The sequence below is a fragment of the Macaca mulatta genome, chromosome 8, assembly GCF_049350105.2.
Source record: "Macaca mulatta isolate MMU2019108-1 chromosome 8, T2T-MMU8v2.0, whole genome shotgun sequence".
Taxonomy (NCBI): Eukaryota; Metazoa; Chordata; class Mammalia; order Primates; family Cercopithecidae; genus Macaca; species Macaca mulatta.
The window spans coordinates 110010271-110023803 of NC_133413.1; the positions used below are offsets into that span (position 1 = coordinate 110010271).

A 13533-nucleotide genomic window follows, 5' to 3' on the forward strand; every position below is an offset into this window, starting at 1 on the left:
GGCTTCATGGACTAATTTTGCTTTTGTGGCTACATAAGGAAAAGAAAAAATTAGCCATTTAAACTATAGATGAAAAAGTAAATATAGAAAATATATTTTCTCAAAGTAAATATAGAAAAATGTATGAAACGCAATAAGCTTGTAGCTTGCCTTTTATATGTCCAGTGGTCAAGAGGTGAGTGTTCTAATAATGACCTCTTATTGCAGGGGATTACACTTGAAGCCATGAGCATAGCCAAAACCAATCACAACTTTGGCCTCTGACAGAGGCTGCTTGGCAGCTTTAATAACATCAGTTTCATAGATAGACACAAATAAATGTAGTATGATAGGACTTTCCAAAATGTTGTCCTTTAAATTCTCTGTAAGTTTTATTAAGAAACACCTTTATTTGTTCTTGGCTGGGGATAAAAGGATTACGCCAGGAAAAAAAAAAAAAAAAACTCTCTAGAAACAACTTGTCTCAATAAATTGAGACACAGGAGGGGAGAGTAAGGAATCTCTAAGCACTCACCTGCAACCCTAACTCCTCTTTAGGTGTTTCCTCGTACCCTACTGGCTAGCTGCTTGAACGTCCTTAAAACAGAAAGCTCTTTGAAATAGAAGTTCTGTCTGTTTGTTTGTTTGTTTTGAGACAGAGTCTGGCTCTGTCACCCAGGCTGAGTGCAGTGGCACGATCTTGGCTCACTGCAACCTCCGCCTGCCGGGTTCACGCCATTCTCCTGACTCAGCCTGCCAAGTAGCTGGGACAACAGGCGCCGGCCTCCACGCGCGGCTAATTTTTTTTTATACTTTTAGTAGAGACGGGGTTTCACCGTGTTAGCCACGATGGTATCGACCTCCTGACCTCATGATCCGCCCGCCTCGGCCTCCAAAAGTGCTGGGATTACAGGCATGAGCCACTGCACCCGGCCTGAAATAGAAGTTCTGGTGTTTACTTGTAAATTATTTTAAAGTCTCGTTTCAGTCCCTTCTTTGTGTAAAAGTTGATACACCCAGACACCTTTGGAAAAGGAATCAGCACTCTAACTTCTAGTTTAGAAAATGGAAAGCAGTCTGTTTTGGCTTGCAGATTATTTACTTCCTTGATACAACACTGAATACATAATGAAGTCCAATTACATTGGATACTTCTAAGTGTTATCCACCAGAGACAAAGAGTTTTGCTACTTTTTACAATATGAATAAAGAGCACTGAATCTTAAAAAGCGAAGTGTCATAAAAATCTGTTTATTTCAAAGTAAAATATCTATTATAATAGAGGAGTAGAGTGAGACTTTTAGATCAACATCATTTTCTTCTTTATTCTCCCTTGTCTTCTTCTTTGTGTCCATAAACTGCTGTTGTGTTAAGCGCTCTCTTGGCTGTGGCAGTTGCTGCTATTTTGCATTTCACTGGTGGGAAGGCATAGGGAGTCCTGAGGAGGTGGGTTGGAATTGTTGATGGAATCAGTGGGCCCGGTTAGTGATTTGAAGTGAAAGCCAGTCTTTGCCTGCTTCCTAGGCTTCCAAACCAAGGTGTCTCCATCCTTCCCATCCTCTGCCCCAGCTGGCCTTGTCAGATGCTTTTCCTCACTATACTATCGCCTACCTGCTTTCAGGTACTGTTGGATTCCAAGCATAAAAGGTTAAAAAGAAGAAGAAGAAAAGAAGTGAGTTCAATTTCAGAGTTTCATTTTGATTTGGCTGCACTGAATCATGTTGTATTTTACACAATTCAAGTGGTAACCAAAGACATACATAACTCTGTGAATGTTTGCTAAGGGTTAAAAGAAATAGTGAGCAGCACTTCAAAAGACCACTTTTATCAGATTTACTGGAAGCCCTGACAAACAAGTGAAATGAAGGGTTTTTTCTGAAGAAGAGCAAATCTACAAACACAAAGAATATAGTCTTAATCAAGTCTTCATGAAAGTCTTGATTCATCTGGGAACTGAATTGGGGCTTTCTGAATCTTTAGGTATTCCTTATGACATAATATGATGAGATGTGGGGCAGGGGATTAGGATTTTTTGGTTTTGTTTTTCTTTAAGACCTGGTCAACCCAGAAGAAAAACAATTATTACAGCTTTGTCAATACAAATGCCTTATTAAAGTGAGATCGAACTCACTCTGAACCAAATTTATGGCTGTGGGAACCAAATTTATAAACAGAATAAATTTATGTTTGTCATTTATTCTGACATATTTCCTACCTTCTGTTACTCCTCATAAGATAAGACTTTCTCCTGTTTCTTTGGCTTAGGGACAGCAGTGTAAATGTGCTCATCAACATCAGCAGGAGTTTATTATTTTTGAGAGATTCCTATGACTTGAATAAATCCAGAAGAGGTCTGAAAGAGCTTCCAATATGAAATAGTTATCTGTTTGTCACTTCATTTACATTATATTCTTAGGCTCCTTTAATCTTAGTTTATCTGGTATATTCCCCAGTGTGTTGACCCTGAAGAATGTGTAATATGAATCCTATATTCTAGACCTGATGATGGAATTAAGGAGAAGTTAAATTGAGGACAGGACAGGAAGACTAGGAGTCATGCCCCTCATCTTCTAGCCATTAGACCATAAGGGACTAAAGGGTGACTTTCAAACTTAAGCCATTTCTCTGGGATTCTGACACACCTTTCTGCTACTACAGCTGCTTTCAGAGTTTCATTTTGAGCTGGCTGCACTGAGTCATGTTTTGTATGATTCAAATGATAAACAAAGGCATACTTCCCTCTATCAATGTTACTGACTACGGGCATATCTGAAGTAGAGAGTTTAGCAAAAACCGGGAAAGGAGCCACCAGACCTGTCCTGAATTAAATTTTCATTAACCATGCAACCTGTATTTTTCTGGATGTTCCTAATTTCAGTTATTCTGTTTTATCAACCCTGTAAATTCAGGCATACTTTAAAAACCAGGTATACTAATATTTTGTTGGGAAATAGTCATTTGGGATTCCTTGGATGGATTTCCTAGACTTTTACAGTTGCTTTAATTTCTGATTTCTGTTGTGCTTTCTGCTATTACCAGTTGGTTTATTGTGTCTCCTATTAAGTCGTCTCTCCTGTAATTGTCCAGGGTAGACTCCTGAGTTTGGTGCCAGATAGTCAGGTCCTCTAACTTGTGCCAAAAGAGAGGCAACTGCACAAAACCCACTTCACTTACTTGGAAAACTCTTACCTACATTATCAGACTTTGCTATTCCCCCAGTTTATACCTTGAGAGAAGGGCATCAAATACCTACTGAAGTGTTTTTTTCTTTTTCCCTTTAATTTTTATAAATGCTTGGTAAATAGTGCTATTTTGTCTTTAAGTCCTGAATAATTTATATGTCAGCATATGTTTAGGATCATCCTAGAGATGATCATTCAACAGTACTTTAAAAACGTGCATATGTGTGTGTATGTATGCAGATAGATTTTTTTACATTTGAATTTACTGAATCTGTGTCCTATTTCTTTATTCACCGATCAATACATTTTTAAGCTCTTCTCTTTCAGTGTATGAGACTCACACCAATCTCTTTATGAGCAGCATAGTATTCTATGCAGCATTTATGGTGCATTCATAATTTATTTTATATTTATCTATAGATAGATATTTAGTTTAACATTTCCCAAATTGTTAATATTTCACATGATGTTGCAGTCAACTTCTTTGGACACTTATATATTCTTAAGTGTTTCTTTAAGGTACAGTCCCACAGTTGGCCTTTCTGATTCCAAGGACATGTACATTTATAATTTTGATAAACATTCATTGTCAGGCTTCTCCTCTGCTCATGCAAAAATACTGCATGTATACCCTTATCAACCATCCATGGGAGAATTTGTTTCTTCTCCTTCTCCCCCAATATAAGATATTATCAATTTTTTAAATTTATGCTAATCTGATGGATGAAAAATTGTATTTCTTGTTTTAATTTATATATCCCCGATTAAGAGCGAAGCTGAGCAGAGTTTTCCTATTTTTCATAAGGCAGTGCTCTCTAGGAGGATTCAACAGCTAAAGGTAAAAACAAAAGCTTAAAAATGCTTTAAGAAACTAGGAACATATATAATTACCTAGGAATAAATTCATAAAGTAAAAGTTAACAGATTTTTTTACCATATGTGTTTAAAAAGTATGCATGCAAAAAGCATCAGAATACAGTTAAATGGCTGCCTCTTTACATGAGGAAGGCTTTGCTAAATAAGGCAAACAAAACACTAATACTCAAAATATATAAGGAGCTCCTACAAATCAGTAAGAAAAAGAACTCAAGAGAAAAATGTGTAAATAAATTCTTTGTAGATGAGGAATCCTGAATGGCCAATGAATGAAAATGCTTAACCTGCTTGCTTTTTTCCCCCTATTAATAATATAAAATAACTGTCTTATGTCAACCATATAGATCTTCTTGATTCTCTTAAATAATTATACAGATTATTTATTTATTTATTTAAACATTAATCTGTTGCTGGATATGTAGGTTGTTCTCTATTTTTGCTATGGTAATTCTCCAGTATGTTTATTTACACACTTCTTATTTGGATTAAATTCCTACACATTAATTTCCTAGGTCAAGTGATATACACATTTAAAATCTGTTATGTATTATAAAATGGAATTAATGAGAATGGACCTCTCATCACAAACTACCAATACAGGCATTATCGGGTGGTTTTTTTTTTTGTTCTTGTTGTTGTTGTTTCTGTTTTTGTTTTTATTTGAGACAGGATCACACTCTATCACTCAGGCTGGAGTGCAGTGGCACAGTCACAGCTCACTGCAGCCTCAACCTCCCAGGCTCTGGTGATCCTTCCACTTTATCCTCTCAAGTAGCTGCTACTACGGGGACTACAGGCATGGGCATGTGCCACCACGCCCAGCTAAATTTTTTTGTATTTTTTTGTAGAGCTGGGGTTTCACCACATCACCCAGGCTGATCTCAAACTCCTGGGTTCAAGCACTCTGCTCACCTCGGCCTTCCAAAGTGCTAGGATTACAGACCTATTGTCAGTTTTTTTAGTCTTAGCCTGTCTGATAGGTGAAAATTTCTACCTTATTTGAAAATATTTGTTTCTTTAATTATTAAGATTTAGTGTCTTTTAATGTTTGTATTTTTTAAATGTTTGTATGCCGTTTGATTTTGTTTACTGTTTTGTTTAGTAATTTTCATTTATTGGTTTATTCTATCCACTGGTTTTTCTGTTGGTACCTACATTGAATATGTGAACTCTTTATATATAAATGGTATCCCTTTTCTTTTACTGTCACCTACGTTACAACTTCATCTTTTTGTTATTTAACTTTTTACTCTGTTCTTGGTGTTCTTTGACAAAAGTTTTGTGTGGTCATATATGTCAGCCTTATGTTTTTTAGTTTTGGTGTCTTATTGTTATTATTGTTGATATACAATAGGATAGTTAATGCACATTCCCTCAGTATGCATTATTTTGCTACTTGGAATCTTTATTTCTAGAAAAATGTAGAAAGTTGATTAAGTATGCCACAAGGATAACAATTCTCAGCGCCATGTAAGTTTGAATATGCAGTTACTGTAACTTGTTTTACTTATCCTAAGTCTTACTTGCCAGTTTTTATACATCATATTAATATTTCTACATCAATTTAATCATCTCTGTTCATTATTGTGTTATTTATATCTTTTAAGATCTGTGTTTTCTGTTAGATCATTGTTTTACCTGCACATTGTATTCTCTTCAAAATGATGAGTTGTGTCTCCTTGTTTAGCTCTATATGGTACTACTTACCTGATAATAACCACTTTTGATGATAGCTGCAGTGGTGGGACCCAAAATAGATGCATAGGTCCTAGCAGGTTACATAGCTCCTACAAACTGATTCTAGATTGTACCAGCAAAGACTTTTTAATCATCCTTTCACCAGACTTGACTATTATATTTAAAAGAGAGAATAGCACAGTGTTACTATGCAATGGATCTACTATGCATATTCTCACTGCTTTAAAAATCACTGATGATATAAAAAGAGAAGAGTGCACTAGCTTAGTGTTTGATCTTGACCACATAGATCTAACATCATGATCAAGTGCTTTCAGCATTTTCTTTGAAATCACATAAGGTTCATATGTGCCAGATTTCATAAGGATCACATGATAAGGTCAAGAAATACAAATTCCAAAGCAGAATTTATATGCCCACTTCACATATGACAGCAATACTAAATAACCATATGTTGAATATAATACACTGTATGTAAATGCTGTTCTTGAAAGCAATCCAATCAATAAAACCTAAAATAAATAATACTTTAATAACACATTTCAAATAGACTGAAAATGGAATAGATGGACTCTATGGCAAGAACATCCCTATAAAACTGACATTCAGAGACCATTAAAACACAGAGAGTAAAACAATCATGAAACTAAAGAAAAACTGTGAATATTTAGAACTTTTTTAAAAGCGTACTACACTGTACGCCAAGATACAGCAGTCGTTTTTATTTAAAGAGCTATTTCAATAAAAGCTGTGGATTCCTAAGTATTAAAAAGCAAATTCAGTTTGCCACAACCAATAACCAAAAATACTTTTAAAAAAATATACAATATTACCCAGATTTTTAAAATACATAGTATTAAACAGAAAAAAAGTCAAAACAGAAAAAGCTCATTTTCGTTATAATTAGGATTATTAAGAGACTGACCAATTTTATCATTAAAGAAGGTTATAGGAAAGCTACTGAGGTTAACTTCAAAGGCCTAGCAGTAAAAAGTGATTGTAATGTCAATAAAACTCTGAAACAGATCAAATAGCCCCTAAGTAGTACTAATCTACTGTATCTTTGAAAATGTATATGCTTTTTTTTAAGCTGACAAAATTACCCTTTTTTCATTTAATTTGTTTTTAATATCACATTTTTAAAAATATCCAACTATTAAACTGTTAACAGCAGCTCAGAATACAGAAACTTTACCTTCCCTCATTCATAATATGAATTCAGATTTGAACATTTTTTTTTCCTCTTTGTCCTAGTTCTAGAAAACATGGTTTTGTCATCCCACATTGTACAGTGATAGTTTATATTTTTCAACACGAGTGCTTGTTTATGTGTACAAACAAATGAAACAATGAAGCGTGCGTACAATTATTTAACCAGTTTTTCTCTCATTTATTAACTCAAACTCATACATGAAAATGAGATGTTTGTGATGTGATTGATGTTTTTCATTTCAATTTTGTCACTTTAGATCCTGGGAAGACTCTGCCTGAAGCCCTTGATTATTGCACTGTTTGGCTACAAACAGTGCCTGGAGAAATAGACAGCAAAAGTGGTATTCCACCTTCCTTTATAACACTACAGATTAAAGACTTTCTGAATGGACCAGGTAAGAAAGTCATAAAATTTACATGTGTGTACATTTTTTATGTGAATATATTAACATGTATATAGGATCTGTTAGTACTCTTGACATTCCATGCAAAAAATGAATACTTCACTTTTTCCCAGAGGTGTATGCTTTTCAGGCTGCCGATTTTAGAGATCAACAGGCAAATATAAGTATGCATTAAGAATTACCTTCAGTCTGACAAGAAGGTAGTTATCAACTAAAGAGCAGTTGACTGGAAGCCAAAGCCCCAATATTTTATTTCTACCTTTTCTATTAATTAACTGTATGATCTTAAGTGATTGATCTAATCTTCTATACTTCAGTTTTCTTACCTGTATATGAAGAGGATAGACTGGATGGATGAATGGAAGGAAACATGATATATATACATAAGACAGTATACATAGTTTAGATTTGATAGTTAAATGTACCTGTTTCACATGCTTAGCAAAGTGCTTGAGACATAGTAACTACTCAGTTTTAGATACAGATATCAAAATTTTTTGAGAGCTAATTATGTCCCAGGCACTATGCATTTTAGGAGTATGCACTATAGTTATTCCTATTTTATGAATAAGGAAGCTAAGACTTAGAAAAGTGAAGTAAATTGCCTAAGGTCATAGTGACAGAGGAGCCATTCAAACCTAAGTTTTTATGACTCCAAAGACTAGAACTTAACTTCTGTACTACACTAATTTGGGCATAACTAAAGATTTTTTCTTTATTCCTTGATCTTCCTCCTCTGTCTTTTCTTCCTTCATCTCATGTTCTTCCCCCTCTTCTGTTATTTCTCCCTCACTCCATATAGTCTTAGCTATTTATTTAACAAAAATTATTGCATTTCACTTTTTGTTTTGTTATTTTATACTTACAGTGCTTCAGAGTGTTACCCACGAAATGAGTATTAGTTTCTTCATTAAGAATTTTATTTCATTTTATTTTTTATTTATTTATTTTTTTGAGATCATCTTGCTCTGTCACCCAGGCCAAAGTACAGTGGTGCAATCATAGCTCACTGTAGCCTCAATCTCTTGGGCTCCAGCAGAAGTATAGTGGTGCAATCATATCTCACTGTAGCCTCAATCTCCTGGGCTCCAGCAGAAGTATAGTGGTACAATCATATCTCACTATAGCCTCAATCTCTGGGCTCCAGCAATTCTCCTGCTTCAGCCTCCCAAGTAGCTGGGACTACAGGTGTGTTCCACTACGCCCAACTAGTTTTTTTGTTGTTGTTGTTTTGTTTTTTTTTTTTAGTAGAGATGAGGTCTCACTATGTTGCCCAGGCTGGTCCTGAACTCCTGGACTCAAGCAATCCTCCTTCTCAGCTTCCTAATGTGCTGGGATTACAGGTGTGAACCACTGCTCCTGGCCATTAAGAATTTAAAATAGGCTGGGCACAGTGGCTTACACCTGTAATCCCAGCATTTTGGGAGGCTGAGACGGACAGATCACTTGAGGCCAAGAATTCCACATCAGCCAAGCCAACATGGTGAAACCCTGTCTCTACTAAAAATAAAAATAAACATAAAAAATTAACTGGCCATGGTGGCACGTACCTGCAGTTCCAGCTACTCCGGAGGCTGAGGCACAAGAATTGCTTGAACTGGGAGGCAAAGGTTGCAGTGAGATGAGATCACACCACTGCGCTCCAGCTTGGGCAACAGAGCAAGACTGTATCTCAAAAAAAAGAAAAGAATTTAATATAGACTTTGTTGAGTATATGTGTTGTGGCATGCTAGTGTACTTATGATCCATACTACAGATGGAGAAAGCCAGTCATGGATTAAACAGAGACTGAAACCATCTCCACTGACCTTGTCACTGGGGCCCAATTCTTCTTCAGCGTATTTTTCTAGTGCTGGGATTGTAAAGGTGTAGAAGTATGAAGAACTATTTCTAATCTTGATAAACTCTAGATATGGTTTTAAATACATGAAGGAACGCAAGAAACTGAAGGATAAGCAAGTCGTTAAAGTGTAGGAAGAACCCTTTGGAGTGAGGTAATAGACTGGAGAAGTGTGAGTCCTAGTATTTGGTTAGTGAGCATGAAGTACCATATTTCATTCCATCTAAGCCACTATCAATTGTAGAAAAACATTCTATGTACCACTAAAAATGAAAAAAAAAACATATGCTATTTACACTGTGATACAGTGCCTTTTTATTACATCAGTGTGAAGACAATTTCTGATTTCAGAGTTGTTCACACATGAAAGACCGAACACAATAAAATAGATGCAATAGGGTAAAAACATGTTAGTTCATGGAAAAGTGACAGGGGAAACTTGGATTTACTTATTTCTCAGTTTTAGTTTCACATTCGTTTTATTTTTAGGCACAGTCATGTTGCTCATTTTGGCTAGAAAATTATCTTGTAGTTTACATTTGATTGATTTGTTTGTTAAAAAAATGGAATTTGAAAGTTGATGGTAAATTAGATACAATATTTTCAAGGCAACCAAATAAATTGAATTTTAAGACAAATGCCAATGAATAAATGAAAAATTATGTATTTACAATTCTGGCATTTAACGTGACTCAGTAGTAGAAATGTGATTTTTTTTTTTTTTTTTTTTTTTTGAGTCACAGTCTCTGTTGCCCGGCTGGAGTGCAGTGGTGTGATCTCGGCTCACCGCAACCTCTACCTCCCAGGTTCAAGCGATTCTTCTGCCTCAGCTTCCCTAGTAGCTGGGACTGCAGGCACACACCATCACACCTGGCTAATTTTTGTATTTTTAGTAGAGGTTGGGTTTCACCATATTGGCCAGGCTAGTCTCTAACTCCTGACTTCGTGATCCGCGCACCTTGGCCTCCCAAAGTGCCAGGATTACAGGCGTGAGCCACCGTGCCTGGCCAGAAATGTACTTTTTAAAGTAGTTGTACTTTTGTGTTTCTTAAGATACTTTTCAAAGTTGGGAATTAAATATATACAATTTCTGATTTTATGTCCATGCTACAATAGTGATAATATATTTGGAGATTTAAACTTTTAAGTAAATGAATTGAAATAGTTATTTTACAGCAGCACTTCTCAAACTTGATTCTGCATTTGAAACTTCCCTGGGGAGTTTGTTAAAATGCAAATGGTGATTTAATAGTTCTAGAAGGTAGGGCTTGAAAGTCATGTCTAAAAAGCTCCCAGATAGAGTAGATGCTGTTGGTCTGGTACTGTAGTTTTTGTAGCAAGTTTTATATGGCTCTTACCAAAATTCTTTTTAAAAAAATATACATATGACTTATCATATATGATTTTTGTTTTTAGTATCAGTCTTTGAGAGCCAAACCACAGATATTTTGGGGAACAGGACAGGGCAATGATAAAGAAAGATGAGTGGTTTTTAGAATGGTGCTTTGATTATGGAAAATCGAATATAATATCCAATGGATGATTTAAGTTCTTCAAAGTCTAAAACATTTTAAACAAAAGTACATTTCTTTTATTTGAGGGAAGATTAGTTTAAATGATATATCAGCTGTGTGTGACTTCCTCTAAAACAGTAACCTAACAGCCTTTAACTGCTCCAGAATTTACTAGCTTAGACAAAAATTTTCCTACTGTAAGCAATTTGTGATTTAGAGTAGATAAGTAGATGTTATTTCATAGAGTAATTATATTATCTCACTACACAGCCAGATTGGCATGCTACTACATTAATTTAGGAATCAAATGGCTATAGAAGATAGTGAGACTTGAATACCACTAATTAAATGGGAATAACAGGACACATTAAAACAGCTTTTACTATATGAATGTATTATTTTATAGATTTTAACAACTCAAGGAAATTATATTTTTTCCAGCTCCTAGGGAGGATACTATGAGGAATATCATTTATGTTGAGATTGGGCAAACAAATTCCAGCTTTATAATGTTCCCTAATAACATTCCTTTTCCTTGAAGAAAAAGCATTACAAAAAAATAATAAAAGCACTACAAGTAATACTTTTAGTTTTTAGGTAATGTCATTGTGTTATCATTAGAAATCTTTAGCTACTATTATGTTTTAATCTGTATGCATATCTATTTAAGTATCATTCCAGAGAATGTCTTGAACTATATTACTAATTTCCATTTATTTTTTCTTGCTCTTTAATGAAAGGTATAGTAACAATGAAAGTTATGACCCTGAATTAGCCAGGCATGGTGGTATGTGCCTGTAGTCCTTGCTACTCAGAAAGGCGAGGTGGGAAGATTGCTTGAGCCCAGGAGGTAAAGGCTGAAGTAAGCTATAATCACACTACTGCACTCCAGTTTGGGCAACAGAGTGAGACCCTGTCTCAAAAAAAAAAAAAAAAAAAAAAAAAAAAAAGTTACAACCCTTAAAGGTAGAGGGAATACTGATTATAACTGTCTAACCTTAAGCTTTCTTCAAAAAGATGTAAACTTCACAGCTTTTGAAATTTAGCCTTTTAGATTTATTTTGTAGGGATTATTTTCTCTAAACAAGGTGATACAAATGCTGCTCTTTAGCACTTGTTTTTAGAAAAATAATGTGGAGTTCTTGAGTATTCCCCTATTTCATCTGTTCACCTAATGGTACCTTAATAGAGCAAATGGTAGGTCCCAACTTATACATCAAAAACTCTTTCAAAGCGCTCCCAACCCCCCACCTTTTCCCCCTTGTACCTATTAGCAAGGTCAGTGGCTTGGAGAAACCTGGAAAACAGCAGCTACCAGAAACCCACTAGAATAATATCTCCAGCAGGTGATAGATTAGTTGGAACAAATTGGAACCATTGCAGTTCAGCAATCCTGGTTTCTTTCAAGCTGTTTTTAAAATGTCGTCATTTTAGTACACAATCTAAACCCTGCGGAACAGTCCACAGCAGGTTAATTTGAATCATATGATGTGTCACTGCCCTCAGCTGACATGAGCTCTATTCCATGTGTGAAGCCATAATAAATCCATTCCCAACCGAGGAAAATTCCCCGTGAGAAGGTGAACTATTCCAGGCCTCACACTGGCATGCTAGCCCTCTGTAATTGAAAGCAGGGCCACCTGTTCCCAGCACAGTTAGCCTATAGAAAAAAATTAACATTAGATCAGATACTTCTTATATTGAAAAATCAATCATATTTCTTGCAAATTCAAATTCAGCTGTGAAGTGTTTGGTATGACATCATACAGAAATGTAGGAATGTGCCCACTTGATCCCATTTTAAAAGTTTTGTTAACCATAGGATTCCTTAACTTTGAAATGCGATTTTTTTTTTTTAATTTAATGAGAGCTGACACGTGAGAAGAAGAACTGGAAAGGGTGCAGATTTTTCTAATTAACTCAGGGTTATTTGCGAAAACATTTGAGCCCTCTGGTATTTTTTTCATTGTTCTTTCACAAATTTTTGAGCCACTGTCATTGTAGCCATGAAATGACATTTAAATGACAACAAAGAACAAAAATGCCACATTAGGAAAACATTCCCAAGTCATTTATATTTTATTATAAATTAATGCTTAGCATGCCACATTCATCATATAATTTAAATAACATGGTTATATCAAACACAAAACAATGCAATTTCCCATTTCTTTTAGTGTATTATACATAGTGTCTATATTTGAAATGCATGGCCACTGGTCTTTTTCTCCTAATAGAATCACTTCTTTAGTTTCACCTTGTTTAACTCATTCATTAATTTACCTGTCTAGTTTTCAGTGTTTCTGATTTCATTCTGGCTTCGAATTGGTTTCATCTCTGGTTTTATTTTATTTTGATTTTAAAAACCTGTTGAATTGATTATAATCTTGTTTTGAAGACAGTTTTCTCCTTATATTGTATGGATTAATATAACTGTTTTATAGGTTACAATGATTTTCATTCCTACTTTAAAATAATTCCTAAACATCCTTAAACAATTCCATTTCCACAGACCGCTCTGATTTGAATGAAAATTTGTACTTAAATGCTGTAAAATAGTAAAAGAGTTCTTAGGTACAGTAACACACCATTCGAGTAAGTTTGTTTATATGAATATAAAGTAGAAATTTTAGGTTGTTTACCCTCAAATAGATGTATTTTTTAAGTGTTTTTACCTTTCTTGGTTAACCCTGCTTTTATGTTATCACTGAATTTATTACTCAGTGGGGATCAATTCAGACATATCTGAAGGTAACTGATTCCAGAGGATTAAGATACCTGGAAAAGATTAATCAAATAGTGTCTTGATTTTTCTGGAGTAGAAAATG

At 35.0% G+C, this 13533-nt stretch overlaps 1 protein-coding gene across 22 annotated transcripts in view; it reads left to right on the forward strand.

Annotated features, from left to right (window-relative positions):
- Positions 1–13533, forward strand: part of VPS13B (vacuolar protein sorting 13 homolog B) — an 856590-nt gene that overhangs the window by 636602 nt on the left and 206455 nt on the right. For all 22 annotated transcript variants that reach the window (XR_013397363.1, XM_077943895.1, XM_077943898.1 and 19 more), the window contains exon 35: positions 7205–7342. Coding sequence is in view for 21 of the 22 variants with exons in the window: in XM_077943895.1 (XP_077800021.1) it covers positions 7205–7342 (138 nt within the window). In the remaining variant the exon portion in view is untranslated. The remainder of the gene's footprint in view (positions 1–7204; positions 7343–13533) is intronic.